General features: G+C 41.9%; 1 protein-coding gene and 1 long non-coding RNA gene across 8 annotated transcripts in view; one reads left to right on the forward strand and one right to left on the reverse strand.

Annotated features, from left to right (window-relative positions):
* MAP3K20 (mitogen-activated protein kinase kinase kinase 20) overlaps positions 1–18,841 on the reverse strand; it is a 175,270-nt gene that overhangs the window by 30,105 nt on the left and 126,324 nt on the right. For 6 of the 7 annotated variants that reach the window (XM_077883138.1, XM_077883139.1, XM_077883140.1 and 3 more), the window contains 4 exons: positions 17,912–18,047; positions 5,943–5,987; positions 4,092–4,122; positions 3,852–3,991 (listed from right to left, as the gene is read on the reverse strand). In XM_077883138.1, coding sequence (XP_077739264.1) covers positions 3,852–3,991; positions 4,092–4,122; positions 5,943–5,987; positions 17,912–18,047 — 352 coding nt within the window. Of the gene's footprint in view, positions 1–3,851; positions 3,992–4,091; positions 4,123–5,942; positions 5,988–8,503; positions 14,154–17,911; positions 18,048–18,841 lie in introns of those variants that run through there. The other variant, XM_077883142.1, reaches the window with a different exon arrangement.
* On the forward strand, positions 2,310–10,281 carry LOC144304633 (uncharacterized). The gene is made up of 2 exons (XR_013371558.1): positions 2,310–4,070; positions 8,036–10,281. It is a non-coding gene; the product is annotated as an uncharacterized LOC144304633 (long non-coding RNA).

Genomic DNA, 18,841 nt, shown 5'->3' on the forward strand with positions numbered 1-18,841 from the left:
TATTTATTCATGAGAGACAGAGAGAGAGAGAGAGAGAGAGAGAGAGAGAGGCAGAGACACAGGCAGAGGGAGAAGCAGGCTCCATGCAGGGAGCCTGACGTGGGACTCAATCCCTGGTCTCCTGGAGCAGGCCCTGGGCCCAAGGCAGGTGCCAAACCACGGAGCCACCCGGGCCGCCCAGTCTGGAGGTATGCACCTGGTGCCCCAGCCCCAGAGGCCCAGCACAAAGCGTCATCCTCATAGCCCCATGAGTGTGTACAGGATCTCACAGAGCAGGCTTCCATCATCCCCTTCCCTCAATCTTTCTCTGTCCTATGAGCTTATTGGTTGGAAATACCTATGGCCCACCTGAGTTTAATGGAATAGTGCATGTTAGCTGAGTGGTGACCCACCCCCAGGAGTGGCCAGTAACATAGCCATGCCTTAGACAGTTAGGTGGACCATCCAGATCCCTGACTTTGGAGACTCCCCTCTTTGGGGATGTCTTCATGCGCATATGCATTCTCATCCATTAGTTTCAGGGGAGTCTTGGGTACCCCCCCCCCCCCCCCAGGTACTGGCCTGCTCTTTCTTTTGGAGCTCAGGGCAGACACTGCTTCCTGAGCAGAGGCCCTTGCACTGACCCCATCCCAACTAGTAGCTTCCAATGAGGAAGCTTTCCTCTATGCATGTGTTTCTTGGCTTCTCCGTGGCATTAGACTCTGTTTTTATAAAGCTTTTCAACATTTGGCTTCTGTGACACCATTTTCTCCCCCTTTTCCTACTTCCTGGGTGGGCATTCCTCCTTTCGTCCTGCCCAGGCTTCCACGACCTCTCCTTGCCACATCCATCCTTGAAGGCACTCTGTCCATCAAATGGAGAAAGCTTCCCAGCTGGAAGACCGTTCGTGGTCAGGCGTGTACACGGCTGCACTTTCCTTCTTTTTATTTATTTATTGAGGTGAAATTCACTACCATGAAATTAGCCATTCTAAAGTGTGTTGAGGGACGCCTGGGTGGCTCAGCGGTTAAGCGTCTGCCTTTGGCCCAGGGATCCTGGAGACCCAGGATCGAGTCCCACATCGGGCTCCCTGCAGGGAGCCTGCTTCTCCCTCGGCCTGTGTCTCTGCCTCTCTCTCTGTGTGTCTTTCATGAATAAAAAAGTAAATAAAATCTTTAAAAAAAATAAAGTGTGTTAAAAGAACACCATTTAGCATCTTCACGGTGCTGGGCAACTACCACCTCGGTCTCGTTGGAAAACATTCGAGGACCCTGTGCCCATTAGTAGTCACTGTCCATTCCCTCCTCCACCCAGTCCCTGGCAACCACCCATCTGTTTTCTATCTCTGTGGATTTACCTATTTCCTGGATATTTCATGTAAATGCAGTCATACAACGTTTGACCTTTTGTGTCTGGCTTCTTTCACATCGCAAGATGGTTTGGAGGTTATTCTGTGTCGGGGCGTGCGTTCACTATGCTTTCCTTCTTGAACCTGCAAACCGGTCCCTGATCTGTGGAATCCTTCCTTTCTCTCTCCACATTTTCAGGACACTATGGCTGGGCCTTATCACTTTGTATCATAATCTCCGAACTGGTCTTTCAAAACCCAGCCTCTCCTTTCTAATCCGTTTCACAACTTCCAGAAGCAAGGTTTTAAACATGTCAAGTCTCAAAACTTCCAACACCCTCCACAGCTGGCCAAACTCCAGACCCCTGGCCCGAAGCCCCGAGCTGCCCAGGGTCTGGTCTCGTCTTCCCTCCACTTTCTGAGGGCTTGAGGCCTACGCCCCACTTCGGCTTCCTTCAGACAGAGCCACCTGTTGCTCCTTGCATTGAACCACCTTGTTCTGTTCCTTCACACTCTCTTCTGTTTCCTTCTCTCTTTGCTCCTTATTCTGTCTGGATTCATGCTCTTGCCTCTCCCGCTCCTGTCTACATTCCATATCCTGCACTTTTCCAAGATCCAGCTCCAGGGGGCACCCCACTCCATAAAGCTTTCCCTCTCGATCCCCGCCCCCCCACGGCCCCTCCCAAGCAGAGGTAGTGAATAGCCCCTTTCCTCCCAACTGCCAAGGCTCTGATGAGCAGCTGTATGGACATGTTTTCTCTCTTCTCCAGGACGTACACGCCTCAAGGGCAGGGTTCTTCTCTGTATGCACACAGGCCCAGTCTTGCAGTTAGTGGGCATACACTGATTTTGTTGAACAATAAGAAGTATGGACATTCCTTGCCCTAATGATACCAACCAGCACAGAGGTGGCACTTTGTCCCAGGCCCACTCGGGATATCTAAGTCACTACGGTTTTGTGATTAAAGCTTGCCACCACCAACCCCCCCCCCCTTTCTTCCCAACAGCTCCTTAAGGAATGTTGGGTCCTTATTGAAGGACAGCAGAGGGGAAGGGGACGTGGGAGCATCTTATTTGTCATCTGCCAAATAGGACAAGATTTATCATGCTGCTCTGCTGGAACCCTGAAACTTCTCTGCGCTGAAGAACATAATTTTTCCTATCACGGCCCCTCTCAGAGCTTTTCAGGATGGATGTGCCCATACCCAGAGCTCAAGATTAAATTACTTGCCAGCCTTTGAGAAGTATGTTTATGCATGAGGTTTCCTACCTGTATCCTAAGAGAGAAAATATATGGTGAGGTTAAGGCTAATCATCCAGCAGGTGCTGATGGGGCTGTAAGGATATTCCTTGCATGGGCTCAGGAAACAGAGAGTAGATGGGTTCTCTTTGGACCTCAGAGGGGATTTCTTTAGAAAGTCCACATCAGTGGCTCTAACTGAAGATGTGGATTTGGCTAAGAAGCTGCTTTTCCAACATTTCCTTTGATTTCTTTCTAACCCATGCCCACTCCTCCATCTACCCACACTGGGGTGGAGGAGGTTTGGGGGACAAACTGATTTTATCCTAAGATCTCGCTCTGCCTAATAACAATGTCCACACAGATGCCAGCAATTATTTGCCTTGAATAACTAAAGAACAAGACAAAACAAACAGATCTGGTTGCTAAACTACGGAAAAAAAAAAAAAAAAGAAAGAAAACCAGCAACAAAAACAGGTTTAGCTTTGCAACTGTTCAAGACTTCAGTTTGAGGGGCACGCGTCAGGTTTTTCTGAGAAAACGAAGGATTAAACCCCCATGTGGTGGTGTCAGTTCCAGGTCAGAATTACAGACACTGTGAACTAAACTCATGTCCTCATGATGTGAGATGATCTCATGGCTCTGCTTTTGCTCAGCCCATGGACAGGTGCAGCATCCGCAGGGATTCCCGGTGGATACCTAGCCCCTCTGGCCTTAAACGAAGTCGCCTCCTTTCCTCCTGGTGGATGGCAGTCCTGCGGGCACCACACAGCCATGTTTCCAGGTCCTCTGTGCACTAAGCTTTCTCCCACACCACAGCCTTGTCGCTGGCAGTGCCTTACCCACCCCCCAGCATCTCTTCCCCTGTGCCCCCTTCACCTGACTCATGCCTGCTTATCCTTCAGCTCTCCTTAACTTCTTTGCAGAAGACTTTTCTCACCCCAACCTCCCTTCTCCTTTGTGGCATTTCCTACAAGCTGTCATTTTACCCTCATTGCATGATTAACACCTGTCTTCTCCACTAGTTTGGAGACTTCCTGGGGGCATAGAGTGGTATTCAGGTGTAGCGAGGTGACTTCTGCTGTGCTGGCTGTTAACCCTTTTGCTGTTGGACTATGAGGAGGGAGTCATGGTCCCATGGGGATGGCAGCTAAAGGTCTGCTGGTATGAAAGTGCTTCAGTACTGGAATTTGTGTGTGTGTCCTCAGGCTCTAACACCAGCTCTGCTATAGAGCAGGGGCTCAGGAGAGATTGCGGACCACACGTCCTCCCTCTGTGAGGTACCTTCAGGTGAATGATGTGCCCCTTGGAGACAATGCCCATGTCTTTAAAGTCTTCTTCCTCCAAAAGAAGCAGTCGCTTTCCCGTAATGTTGTTTTCCTTAAACAAGCTCGCGTATATGCTCATCTCGGTTGAAGAGTCCCCTGAAGGAAGGGATGGGAAGGCAGAACAAAATTAGATGAAATCGTGTCCAGAGCAAAGTTAACTGCATGAATTAAGAAGGTAAGTGATTCCACTACTTGCCTTTTCTGACGAGCTGCTGAACCCAAAAATACTGTGAAAGAGAGGACATACATGGTTTTGAAGATTCACAGCTGCTCAGTGGCCAGACTTCACAGTAAAACACATTTTCAACAGATGAAAATGTCTGTAATTCTGCACTTTAACTTTTTGACTCAACCACAAAGGTGAAATGAAAGACATTCTCTTTATTGTTTTAAAACTTCAAGCTTTCCAGTTGGAGATATCCCTCCCTGAGGAAGTCTTGGGACACTTTAGGGAATGTTGGTTTTCCTCCTCATTTGTGAGATTTTTCAAAGTCCTTCAAGAAGGCTCTTACTTATGATTTTTCTTTACGTGCTGGTTGTCCCCGGGGTTGCTGAGGCTCACTGATATACCCAGGAATTGTATGAGGAACAGGAACCACACAGCGGTAGACAGAGGAGAGGGTAGAGAATGTGCCCTGTGTTCTAGGCCTGGTCGGGAAGTAGCTCTGTGACCCGAGACACGTTAAAGCACGGAGTTTCCTGTATAGAGTGAAGTTGGACCCAGTGACCCTCGGTCCTTGAATTTCACTTGGCACGTGTTTACTGGTAGCCTCTCACACAGATAGAAGGGGGGGCCAGACCCAGTCCCAGGAATTCTCTGGGGAGCCCTTGACCCTGAGATTTACTTACATGGCTTAAAAAAAACCACTCAACCTCAAAGACTAAAAATAACTGTTAGAGCTCAGGACTTTTTAAAACATTTCCTCACAAATAGGATGAGCCAACTTTGCAGCAGGGGATAAAGGGATTCTATCCAGGCCCGTAAACAAAGGAGATCCTAAGTTCTTTTTCCTTGTGAAGCAGGATGGTGGGAACCTTATAGTCAAGGAGGCCCAATGGATGGGAAGAAGTGGAGGCAAGAGGTACCAAGTTCTATAGGGTAGTTCTCACCCTATAGAAGCCAAAGAATCTAGCTAACGTTGAAAGCAGTCTTCACCAGAAGACAGTAGGCGGAGAGGGATAATGCCCGTGTCCAGAAACCAAGTTGAGGTGGGTACACAGACCCTCCCAAGAGTTTCAAGTAGTGAGTTTGTATACTGGGCATCTGGTCTGTTCCCTGGGATGGGAGCTTGCTAAAGCTGGCATGACAGCTGGCTTTCATTCAAAGAAACCTTGAGCGTATAAGATGGACATGGAAAGGCATAAGCCCCCGAGGTCTCTGATCAGGAATTCTCTGGACCTTTCACTAAAGACAGAGAGATACAACAAGCTAAGAAGGATTGTTCCTTAGGGTCTCTACCCAAGTGTAAGGTATAGTAGAACTTCCTTTGGGCTTAAGGAATCTGTCCCCACCCCTCTGGCTCCAGCTGCAGAGAATGTCAGGGAGCCCATAGCCATTCCCCCTTGGGAAGGCCAGGATAAGGATGAACCTGTCACTTCCAAACAGTCCTAAGGCAGGAAGGAAACCTTGTTCAGCAGATTCTCAGCTAGCACTGCCTTTACCAGATCTTTCTCCGCTGTGGTTCAAGTCCATCCCTGGTATTTTAGGAAAATTTAAGATCAAATTTTTTTTCATGTATGTTCATTTGGTATCCTGGATCACTCCTTTAACGTTGTCATTGGTATTCATGATAGTATTCTGGAATACCTTTCAGAGCAAATAGGGAGGTGGAATCCTCTTGTAAGATTTGAAGAGATACTTGCTTTGCTCTTGAGGCCTTATTTAAAATCATTACTGCATTAAAAATAGAAAAACAAGGAATTTGTCAACTTCTCCTAGTTTGACTTTCCTAAGGCCCAGACCCCTCTGGCTGCGTTTTTAACTTGTGGACAAATGTCTGAACCACCTGCCCGGGGCCAAGTGAGGCGTTAGCAGAAGCGGGCTTACCACGTCATCTTCAGTCCACGAGCCAATCTCAAAGGAGGGCAGCAGCTGCATGGGAAATACGAATGCGGTGAAACACAAAAGCAAGATTGTCATTGCCTTTTTGGTTTATCCCTTGTCTTCCCATTTTAGCTCTCGGCCGCTGCTCTGGCTCGGTTCCTCCTACAGGTTACGTTGAATGGAAAGCACCTTTCCTGACCTTATGGGGAATTTCTCAGTGCTCCAAGCACTGTGCCCACAGAAGCACGGGGCACCCGCTTCTCTTTAACAATTCACTGCGCTCGGCGAGCTGTTGCAGCAGGCCTGTAGGTCCTGAGATCGTCCTCTCTTGGTATGTGGCCCACCGAGAGGAGTCTTACCTCCCGCAACAGGGCTTGGCAGTCAAGAAGTTTCTGACGTTTTGCCAGATACCAGAGCCTCCCTTGGAATTCTCCATCAACAGGAGAATCATATGATTATGAATGAAAATCCCAAAGCAACCCTTTGGTAATCAGATGACTTACATGCTTCTCAGTGTTCAGCCAAATGACTCACTTGCATTAACCAAATATTAGGACCCACGGATGAAGAAGGACAAGTGAAACTGGACTTCGTCGCAAGAAACTCAGGTTGTAGAGTTTCTTCTAATGGAAACTCAACTAACCTCCCTATCAGGTGGAGACAGGAAAGGTGACTTTGCAAAAGAACTTTGGCCTGCATCATTTTCAAAGCCAAAGGGCTACTAGCCTCAATATATGCCCATGGCCATAGGCTAAGTGATAAATGCCTACATAATCTGAAAAACATTGATGTGTCCTGTGTCTTGAATTAGTTTGCCATAGCCATTAGCTTTAACAAACTTATCTTGCTAGAATGGTTGGATTGCTCATAAGAGAATCATGGCCAAGTGTCTTTCAACCTTTGTTATAAGTAACATTTTTTTTGTGCATGAGTTGAAAAAAAGTTGAATTTGGTTGCTTTTACTATTACTCTAAAAATGAGAGGGTGGGAGAGTTAATCCTTCTAATCTGCAAGTATTTTGAACTCACATGCTCAAAACCCCAGTAGGAGAAGTACTGGGGTTGAAATAGATGTGGATTTTAGATGCAAGAGCTCAAGGCTACCTTCACGTTGGTTTACTCGGTGCCTGGCAGAGAATGCCTGGCCTATAATCCCGGGTTAACTTTTGTTGAACCGTGTTGTTGGATGAATACAACTGCAAGGTACATTTACTAAAATGCTCAATTCTCTGGTATAGAATTCAATATCTGTGAGGCATTCCGGGGAAAGAGGCGGGTTTCATAGACTAAGATGGGGAACAGAAGGCGTGGTGGCTGGAGGTGGGTACTGTAGGGCAAGGAACAGAGAGGTAATTCCAGATGAGGAAAAGCAAGTAGGCCAAACACTGGCAGTAGTGTGAGGGAGAGGAAGAGGGAGGGCATGTTGGCCTCACTGGATGCAGTGTGTGCATGTCCGAGAATAAAGGGGAAATGCTTAACATCTTTGCTTAAAATGCTCAAATTCTCTGGCAATGGTTAACACCTCTGGGGAGCCAAGCAGATTAAAAAAACCCACAAGTTACAATATGTTTGAATGAGTAGAGTGTGAATATTATTGCTAAGTTGCAAAGGTATGAATCACTACTGTGCTACCTGCATCCCCCTGTGCCCTGGTTCCCTCAGGATCGCCCCTCTCCTCCTCTGAAATACTTGATACATGTAGGACTCGCCACACGCACTCACCTGCTTCAGTAATGCAGAAAGGAAAATGACTTGAAGAAAATCTAAAACTGAATTTGATCAAAGGAAACACACGACAAGTTTTTGTCTTCACAGGGCAGCCGAACACAGCTGCAGAAGCATGCCATTTCCTTTTCCCATCACGCAAACAAATGTGAAATAAGGAACTTTTTTTGAAGAGTTCAAAGAACGGCAGACTGAGTTACAGAAATATTTCCCTGCATCAAGGCTAAGCCTCTATAGAGAGTGGGGGATGTATGGTGTTTTGATTTGTATACAATTCCCAAATGTTGCACTAAACATAATGGATAAATAAGTATTTCTTGTATAAAAGTTGTAAACGAAACAACTAATCAAAACTGACATATTTGGTTTTAGGGTCAAAAGGAGGAGGGAAGAGTTCTGTAGCCCTCCGAGGGTGCTCATCAAGATGACGCCAAGGGAAAGGCACAGATTCACTTGGATAATCACTCCAGCAGGATTCTTGCATCAGGCTTGCAGAGATCAGTGAGAGGAAGGCTGGAGCCAGGCACCGCTTCAAGACGGTTTGAATTTGGCAAGACGGGGGTAAGAGGTAATGATCTCCAGCCACATCGTGGTTTACCATTTCCTTAGCACGTCAGTGTATCTGCTGTAGGGTGAGTTCTAAGCATTTCGTTCTTTGGGGATTAAAAAAAATTCACCTCATGACTGGCCCATCACGTTACAACTTCATTATTTACACTCAACTGATTTCGGGAGAGAAAAGCTCACATTCGTGTGCACGCGTGTGGCAGTGTCCTTCCAAGGAAGTCGGAATCCAGTCTAACAAAGATCTGATATACACAGCAACACATAACAAAGGGATTTACTGTCAAAACGTTTATTGCAAAATGGAGTCTTAAAACAAAGAAAAGCAAAGAAAAGTTCACATCAAAATGAAATGTATGACACCAACTTGGATTTCTGAATACATCGTGGACTTTGTGCTGGAGTATCAGATTCCAACTATGAAATCAGTAACCGAGTAGTCTTACCACACACGAGTGAAATGTAATCTTCCATACAAACATTGTACAAGATATTTGGCATAGGATTTGCTCAGAATAACATTGTAATAGAATAGTTGAGAAAAAGGTTCCATTAAAAAAAAAATAAAGTGATAATGCCATCATCTATTCAAAGCTCACACTCAAAGAATATAAATATTTTCTAGTATTTAGTACAAAATTTTTGAAGAGTGCAAAAGCAGTATGTGCAGTGTCTTGTAGCTGACGTTAAAAGATAAACTATTCTGCACATTCTATAAAATAATGTAGGTGCTTAAAACTCTAGTTTTAAAGTCAGTAATCACATGCCAGAAAGCTCCTCACAGGCAATAGAATGCAAGTAGGTTGAAGCCTGAAGGAACACTGCTAGCCCTCCAGATTCCCTGCTACACACTCATTTTTCATAACAGAAATGCTACAGCTTGCAGGCTATGCCACAATCAAAAGAACAGAACAGATTCTTCTCTCTGGCAATGCTTAGAGTCGGAACAGGATAAAAGTCTTACTCAAAAAGCAGCAAAAGGTGCCTGATTATAGAAAAATTATGCTCTATTATAAATGTGGTATGGTGAGACACTGCTAGTTTGTAAAAGGCCGCAACAAGTCTAGTGTTATCAAAAACCAAAAAAAGTATCAATGTTATTTAACTCAGAATAGCTTTTAAGATGTTCTTTTATGAAACACTTACTCCAGGGAAAACTGAAAAATAAAGTTATGTACATCATAATGCTATGAGAAGTCATTCGGGATCTCTCCCAAATCTTACCTCCCATTCCTTGATTTTAATAGGGATCAGTTGTGAATACCTCAGCTGTTGTTAAAGTCTAACAGATTTGCTGCATGTTAAAAAAAAAAAAATCACTGCCTAAAAACTGGCCCTCAACATTTTCAGAGCATCCAAAACAAGTTGTGCTACGTGTCTCCAACCCTTTCCCCTTGGTTATTAATGTAAAATATTAAAATGTGATTTTTCTTAAACAAAGAGTCCTTTTAACCTGCCTGCCCTGCAGAACTGTGGCTCCCTCAGTGATGTTTTTCTTTTTTATTTATTTTGGAATTGGTGTAATAAGAGTGACCCCCTCCCCCAGGTAAACTTTGCTATTTTATAAAGTTTCTACCAGCATTCTTAAAGGGAAAGAAACCATTTCCACAAGTGGAGATTCAAGATAAATGTCACAAACCTATAAAATTCAGATTGTATTAGGTTGTGATTTTTGAAAATGCATCTTTTGACTTGAGAAAGTTTGTTTAAGGAGAAAAAAAAATGAGATGTAGAACTCTAACCGCCAGGCTTAGCAAGTTTCCCAGTGAGGGGAGGGACCAGGCTGTGGGTTTTTTGGATGGAGTTCTTTACTGGGAGGGACTGCCTCAGGCGTGTAGGCTGTTACCATTTTTGGCGCTGGGCACTAAACACACCCCCAGGCACCCTGACAACCAAAACTGTGCCCCAGCACTCTCAAACACCATTAGGGCCCTGGATGAGAGTTTCTGGTAGTGTCATCGAATTCTATATGATGGACTTTATGAATACAGAAAAAAAGATAAAAAAGAGTAGTTGTATTTTCAGTTGTATGGCTCTGACAATTACTACCACAATTTAGAGTTTCAATGATCATTTTGAATCTTTAAATTTATTAGTGTTACTTTAGTTATCCTCTTTATAAATGTACATTTTTGTAAGTCAAGTAATTGGCAATAGACCCAACGTCAGTATATTACCATTTCAAAAACTGATCTGAAAAGTGAATTAGAAGCTGCACGATTCACATCAGCTTTAGAAATTCTGTGTATTAAACAGTTCTTTGAAAAAATAATAGAATAATGGAGTCTAAAGTATTCTAAATAATCGTCACAGATAGAGTGAGACCACTTTAAAATTTTGTTTATACGATTCAGATTTTAGGGATGTTCAAAACCCTAGAAAGACACTGATTTGGAACAGAGTAAAATGATACCGTGCGGTAACTACAATACAGATCCCGGTGGAGAACAGTTTCAAGCTTATCACTGAAGCTTTCAATTCTGCTGTATCCTAAATCCCTGACATTTTTTCTTGGTAGAGTTCTGAGCTACAACCATCTCTGGAATACTGGTGAGGAAAATGGTAGCAGTTGAGAGATGAGGGAAATGTTGCCTAATTCACAGTAAACCTAGCTCTGAGCATAAAGTCCTATGACCTATCTCTTTTGGCCCTAATTGGCTACTTTTATTAACGTGCCAAACCTTTATTGCAATTACAATAGATTTATATGTAAATGAAGAAAAAAATGTCACTTTCATCCTGTTTATATGTTCTAAATTTGATGATGATTCTTAAATGAGAGACAAGGGTTTACATCCTGACGTAAAGTGCACAGATCCCAAAATGAACCCACAGAGATCCCCTTATCGGTGAGACCTTCTCTGGCCACACTATAAAATCCACAGCACTCCTCTACACGTGTCGGCCTCCTTCCCTACTCCCTTTCTCAGCGTGCACTTAGCATACGTTTACATACCCTAGAACGCATTTGTTTATTGTAGGGACCTCTGTTCGCTAGCACGTGTGCTCCAGGAGCACAAGGGTTTCCCTGTGGCTGGTCCCTGGAACAGCACCCGGCACAGAGACAAGGGGGCTCCGTGAGCATCTGTGGAATGAATGACTTTATCTTTACCCAGAAAGATGTGCTTCCCCTTTGGCTCTGCCTTTCACAGTGTCCCCAGGACATGCTGCATAGGCAAGGGCTGAAAACCCTCTCTCTGCTCTGCTCCAAGATGTTCTGCTTCAGGGACTCAACTGGAGTCACGGAGACCTCCCCGTCGGTGTTTGTGCCCGGGCTAGCACTAGGCAGTGGTGTGCGTGTACCTACATACGTTGGCATGGACAGCAGCTGTACCAGATTGGATATGTAGGGAACCCATCTTCTAGGGGGAAGGTTTACCTAGAAACGGGCGGCAGCAGGGCCTGCAGACACCCCAGATACAGTCTTCAGAGAGCAACAGATTAAATTTGTTTGTATTCTAAGAATGTCCTCTGAATCTTTCCTAAAAGCTATTCACTTTAACTTCCGTCCCATACTACTCAACAAACATTATTGGAAATTGACAATTTAGTTTCTCAGGTTACTGTAACCGCTTATTTTTTAGTGTCTTTTCACTGGCATAAATAATAGTAGCTAAGATTAACTGACCACTCACCATGGGCCTGGTATTGTGTTAAGTGCTTTACATGTATTATTTCATTTAATCCTTACAACACTCCTTTGAAGTGGGTACTCTTATTATCCCCATGTCAGAAATGAACAGACAGACACACAGAAGTTAAATAATTTTTAACAGATTGCACAGCAGTTTTGAATCATAATTTGACTCCAGATTCTTCTCTTTATCACTGTAGTATATAGATCGTTCTACATTTCACACCCAGAACATTTTAATAGTTATTTTTCTCCAAATAAAGCTGGCCCAGCATACTGATCATTTTGTGATATTTTTCAGCTGTTAATAGGGATCAGAAGCATGTCATGCTTCAAATTTCAAGAGGCTTTTTATGATTGAATATACTTGGAAATAGTATTAGATAATATCTATGATGATATCCTTTCTTAAATTTCCCATAAAAAGAGCCACCAAAAGTATTTTAGTTTAATAGTCAAATGAATGGCACCTCTTTCCAATACAGGCTAAAAAAAAAGGTTTTATTCTTTTGCCTTTCTGTATGTGTGTGTGTGTGTGTGTGTATATTTTGATTTTTTTTTATATCAATGTTTTATAGTTTAAACCAGCTTTGACAAAGGTGATAACATTCTGAGAATATTTCTCTGGCTGACTAGGTTTTTAGAGCAGCACCTACATTTACTTCCATTTAACACCAGCATGGCTGAGTCAGGGTTAAAATAAAAAAAAAAAAAAAAAAAACTCTAGAAGGCTGGATTTGATAAGAAAGACCCTTCATCCTGTACTTCTGTCTCAGTGAGTATAACTTATCTTTGCTATCCCTTTCATAATATTTAGTTCGCTCTTTAAAACATCAGTACGTGTATTTTGAATCTAGGTTTATCACACCCCTCTGGAAAACAAACACGTATACGCCTTACTGGAAGTGCAGAGCAGGTCTGAGTAGCACTTGTGCTGCCTGGAAGTATCCCTTTAAGACCACGTCCTTCTCCTTTTATAAACTAAGCCTTAGATGCTGGTGTGTTGTGCAGAAGCTTCCAGGGCTAGCACTGATATGAAAGCCTGCAACATCTGCTGCTGGTTTCAAATTAGAGTATTTCTTCTTCCAGTGTACTACTGAGAACATCTCTCAGGTTTTACTGTGAGTAGTTGTGCCATAAGTATTGAAGGTCCTTGGCGGGCAGCCCGGGTGGCTCAGCGGTTTAGCGCCGCCTTCGGCCCAGGTTGTGATCTAGAGTCCCAGGATCGTGTTCCATGTCAGGCTCCCTGCATGGAGCCTGCTTCTCCCTCGGCCTGGGTCTCTGCCTCTCACTCTCTCTCTCTCTCTCTGTCTCTCATGAATAAATAAAATCTTTAAAAAAAGAAAGAAAAAAGAAGATCCTTGGCATTTAGGTATTTCTGAAGAAGCATTTGTTACAGCCTTCTTTCATCTCCATTTTTTTATTGGTAGATTTTGTAGTCACTGTTATTTCTGAAAGTACAGTGTATAACCATAAGAAAAAAAAAATGTAGTGTGTTACAAGAGAATCAGTGTCAAAGAAGAATTAGGAGGAAGAGTGCTTTTTCAAAATGTATTTTTCTTAAGCAATTAAATAAATCAAATACAAACTATAAAGTATTCATTAAAAAAAAAAGCCAGAATGTAATTAGTTAAAACTACTATAATAGAATCACATATTTCTAAAATCAGGCACCACATTTGCTGACTCATTAAATATACCTTTCTGGCTTAATCCCCCCACCCCCCACTTTTTTGTAAGCAGGAAAAAAAGAAGTAAAATCATCAAAGAAATGACTGTCATCGAAATGTGATTGGCCTAAAAATTCAGTGCTCAGTTTTCTAACTCCTTACTGGTTTTTGTACAGACTGAGATAGCAAGTTTCTTTCGCTTTTCCAAACATTTTCAATTTTATCACTTTGCTTTCTGCTTTCATTCACTATTATTATCCATGTCATTATCCTCCTCATCACCGTCATCATCATCATCGTCACCTTCTGACAAGTCAAAATCACTGAACCCCAGGGCCATGTTGACCTTCTTGCCCCTTCTCTTAGATGTGGTTTTGGAAGAATTCTGCTTGGCTTGCATGTTTATCTGCATCCCAGAATGCAGCACAGCTCCTGCTTTGTTCATTGAGAAGATATCCCCAAAGCCCATCAGCATCATGGCCTGCAGACTTTGGTTCATGCCATGGCCCTCCCCGTTACTTGCTGCTGTGATCTGACATGACATCTCTGCACTGTTTGACTCCTCTGTCTTAGATTCAAAGTAAGACTCCTCAGACATTCTTGCAGCAAGAGGCAAGAGAAGCTATCAGGAGGGAAGAAAGGACAGAAGTAAAAAGAGAAATTAGGACCAATTTAAATAAAGGAAACAGATACCACAAAATTAGTGGGTGCTGCGCAGAAGGTAAATGATTAGTGAAATAAATGAATGTAGGGAATTATGTGAGAATTTATTTAATGGCAGGTTTGGCATCAGCATATTTGCCATAATTTATAAATGACAGAGTAAATCACAACCAAAAGTTTGCAAAGCACCATAGCGGGACAAATTTCAAATGGGAAGGAAGTTGCAAGTTTTAAGCCCTCATTTCACTTAAAATAGTTTTGAGGGTTGCACTTAATTTTTCCCCATTTCTCTTTCACAGAAACGTTTAGCTAACTATTAAATTTAAAAAAGAAATTAAATAGAGATTAAATCTCAAGTAAAAATTGAGAAACCTTGTACCAAAGAATAAAGCTTAGAGGAAGTTTGAAACCAGTTCAGTAGTCAATATCCTTCTAAGGAAATCTAAGCCATTAATCTCCTTTTTACCTAGATTACTATTCGACTCTAAACTAAAAACGAGTCTGGAATTCACTAGTTTCCATTTATTATTTATTACAGCCAGATATAATACTAATTATTCAACTTATAATTTACATGTAAACAAATTCTAGATCTGTCTCTAATACTTAAGTTATAAACAAGTATGTAACTACAGATGAAAAGTGGGAGGGCAAATTAGTATTAATTGTTTAGACCGTTGCCTTTTCACTCTATTCTCTAAGTGTCCTTCTTTTAGCAGTTTTTTTTTTTTTTTTTTTTTTTTTTTTTTTTTTTTTTAGGAATTCCCCCTCACAGTGGATACAGATATCAATTTCCTACCTTATGTAATTATTTTGAACAGCTAAGCTATTCCCATAAATGTCAGTCACATTCATTTCAGAGGTAGAACTGTCAGGATCTTAAAAAGTGTTACTGCCTCTTCTTTTGAGGACTAATTAGCAAACTGAGGTTTATATTTTTGGTATTGATTAAATATTGATAAGTTTATGATAAACAATGTACAGGTAACATATGGGATGACCTTTACATCCTCGGTGAAAAGATATTTTTTAGGGCCAATTTCCTAATTTTTAAATTGAGGTTGGGGGACTTGTGTGTGTTTTTAAGTTTTGGTTTTTTAAAGTAATCTCTACACCCGATGTGGGCCTTGAACTCATGACCCCAAGATAAAGAGTCGCGTGCTTCTCCAACTGAGCTTGCCAGGCGCCCCCTGGAGTCGAGTTTTTTTTTTTTTTTTTTTTTTAAATATCTTACTCTATTAGGAATAGAGATACCCAGAGCTGTTAGTTCAGTAAGAACCTCATATGCTTCAGCTAAAAATTAGTACCAGTTATATGGAAGAAAAAAATCGCTTAGATCCTTTATCACTGGAAACAGGATTTTACTTTCCTTGCAGTCCAACCTCCCAGCTTTTCAGATTTGTTTCCAATTGTTAGATTCTCTTAGCACTTTGTTGCTGATTTAGTATTTCATGGGTCCTTCCTCACAATTATGTTAAGTTCTCAACAGAAGCCTCTCAAAAAAGTTTATATGTTGCAAAGAAATTGAATTCTTATATCAAGTTACAGCAATAAAAATAATAAACATTATAACTTAGGTGTGGAGAATTCATCTTCCCAAATACCTTCAATAATGTTTTAGTTTCAGGAAAGAAAATAGTGTCCTTCCTTGAAATAAACCCAATAATACTATCTTTTATGAAGTTCCATAAATGTTAAACTTTTATAATTAAGATGAGGCTACATACATACAGAAAGCCTAAGCTTCCAGCTACTTCCTTTAAAAAGGTTCATTTTATCTTTCGCTCAGAAACTTCATTTAAAGTCAACTAGAAACTGATGTGAGGATAAAAGAAAATACCTGAGCACAAACTTTCTTTCCTCAGAAACACCAGCTCTAAGCAGAAGAGACATTAAAAGCAAGTACTGTTAAGAAAGAAAACTTAGCCTTCATAGAGGAAAAAAAAAAAAAAGGGAAGAAAATCTCTGAGATCATGCTTCATGCTGTCCATTGTTAGATGGTAGCCTTCAGAGCAGTTCCTTTACAGAAAGTTTTCTGGAGTTAAAACGCAAGCATACAACCTACTGAGCACTCCTACTGTTTCATTATTTATTATACAAGTGTCTTACTAATAGCAATAATGTGTGCAAGGCAGCCCATGATTTCTTAGCAAAACGAATGCCAAAAAACCAAAGAAAGATTCTAAGGCATACTGTAATAAGTAGTTTAAAGTTTTTTTCTTACAATGCTACATTTAGAAAGAGTCAAGCCATGCAGTGCTTTATAGCTTAAGATTTAAGTGTACTTAAAAAAAAAAAAAAAAAAAAAAAACCACCTCGCAGCCTTCAGAAGACAGCCGTATTTCTGCCTCTTCTCAGCTCTGGGAGAAGCAGTTCTCCTTGTAGCCCCTCAGGGTAATGTTTTTTGAGTCTGCCTGTTGGTACCAATTCAGCCAGAACAGGAGACTTCCCTTGACTTCCGGCCTGAGAGCCAAGTTAAATTCACTGAACTTCTAAAACGTGGTACCTTTTATTTATTTATTTATTTTTTGTAAAATGTGGTACCTTTTAATGTCCTACGGCGGTCTTATGTATAGCAGTTCAGTTCTGACTTTGGAAGTTCCTGCACAGCCAAAGTCATTTTGGAAAAAGCTAAATCTGATAATAAACATTTAACTTCACTCTATTTTCCTTTTTTGGATATCAGGTTGCTTCTCCACATAAAGTAGAAAAGAGGCAAAGTCTTCTATTCTTTAGACACTGGAAAATACTTTGCAACTGGGCACTGGCTGCTTAAGGAAGATAAAGGCTTATAAAAATAGGAAAGGTTTTTGAAGATCACAAAGAGAAGGGCATTTAAGTTTTTTGTTTTTGCATAACTGCTATAGCAACTATTAAAAATGAATTTAAAATACATAACAAGTTTACTTGTAATCTTATCATTACTTGTGATTTTAGAGTGGACAAAAATTACCCATTAAAAACCCTGAAAAAGCCAATGATAAACTTCTACTTAATTCCTGAAATGAAAAATCATTTCAAAAGAGGGAAGGCTCCTGAACTTCTGATTAGATTTTACTATATCATGGCAACATATAGACACAAGCTAAGAACATAAATAGTGAAATCCTTAAAAAGAATTTTTATTTTCTCCTAAATAGAAGACTTGGAAGAAAACCAAGGTATTTCCTAGATGTAGTTAACTATCGGAGGCTGGTCCCAAGGGAAGCCTTTTTGCATTCTTTCGCTGCAATGATTCTAACACTAAATTGAGCGAGGAATATTAATGCTTGTCGTTTATATGTCACTAAGTTCACTTTCTTTTAGAAGGAAAACTTGGTTAAGTTCTGCTACACGAAGACTCTTAGACAGCTAGCTGCCTCCGTGTTACGCTTATTCATCACGGATGGACTCCGTGGAGTTAATCGGCCTTTAGACGATGTTAGAGCCCCAGTGTTCTGGGGATCTAACAGATGGTGTGCAAATACACTGCATTTTATTTTTGTGATTCTAATACACAAACACTGACAGTAACCGTTCTTTCTTAGAGGAAGAGCCAGAAATAGGCTGAATAAGCCTTTCTTTTAAATTTCTGGCATTTTGTTCATTGAAATGAGAGCTGCGTGCTCCCTGAGTGTGCACATGGGCCCTTCCCCACAGGGGCAGGAGGCAGGATGGGAGGAGGTGGGATTGCACCTTCTAAGTGGGGGGCCGAGTCACCCTGTGGGGAGCACTCACCGGGGTGTTGGACTGCTCCGTCAGCTTTTGCTCCCACATCTTCAGACGTCTTTCCCGCTCTTTGAGCTCCTGCTCTTTACAGCTGAGGTCCCGTTCTAGTTTCTTCAGCCTCTCGAGAGTTGCTTCAATTTCGCACCTGCCCGGGGATGACTGGTTTAGGTCTCAGCTTTGCTCAGGAGTTAGCAAACACTTAGCAAACACATTGTGGCTCATCAGGATGCTTACACCTTGTAAAAGGCCAAAATCCGCGCTTTTATTTTTCACCAGTTTTACCGAGCTATGGTTGACATAGATCACTGTGTAAGTGTAAGGTGTACGGCACGCTAGACTTCCACATAGCATGGCATGGTGACCCCTATAAATTCCATCAGCGCCCATCATCTCATGCAGAGCAAGCCAAAAAAAAAAAAAAATTTGTGATGAGAACTCTCCAGATTGACTCTCTAAATAGCTTTCACATATATAATACATTAAACTATAGTTCTCATGCCGTCTGTTACATTCCTTGGTCTTATGTATCTTATAACTAGAAGTTTATGTCTTTTAGCTGCCTTCCTCCTATTTGTCCCACTGCCGCCACCACCTCTGGTAACCATAAATCTGATCCTTTTTTTCTGTGAGGTTGGGAAAACTTGTGCTTCTAACCAAAACAGTCAATTATCAGAGAATAAGAAATCTGTCGGAGCCTGCAAGAGCAACAGGTTTAGGAAAAGCAGCTCATAATATTTCCTTACTGCAACATTGAGGGCCCAGTGGGGTAGAGCCTGAGCTGTGGGGCTGTGTCCTGGTTCAGCTATTTAGTGAATGCTGATGTTCCAGTAGCCCTTTATAGTCTAAAAAGCACTGTTACATAAGATCTCATCTTATCCTCATGACAACCCCAAGAAACAGGTACTAATCCCATATATAGAGATGGGGAAAATGATACTC

This window comes from Canis aureus, chromosome 34, assembly GCF_053574225.1.
Source record: "Canis aureus isolate CA01 chromosome 34, VMU_Caureus_v.1.0, whole genome shotgun sequence".
Taxonomy (NCBI): domain Eukaryota; kingdom Metazoa; phylum Chordata; class Mammalia; order Carnivora; family Canidae; genus Canis; species Canis aureus.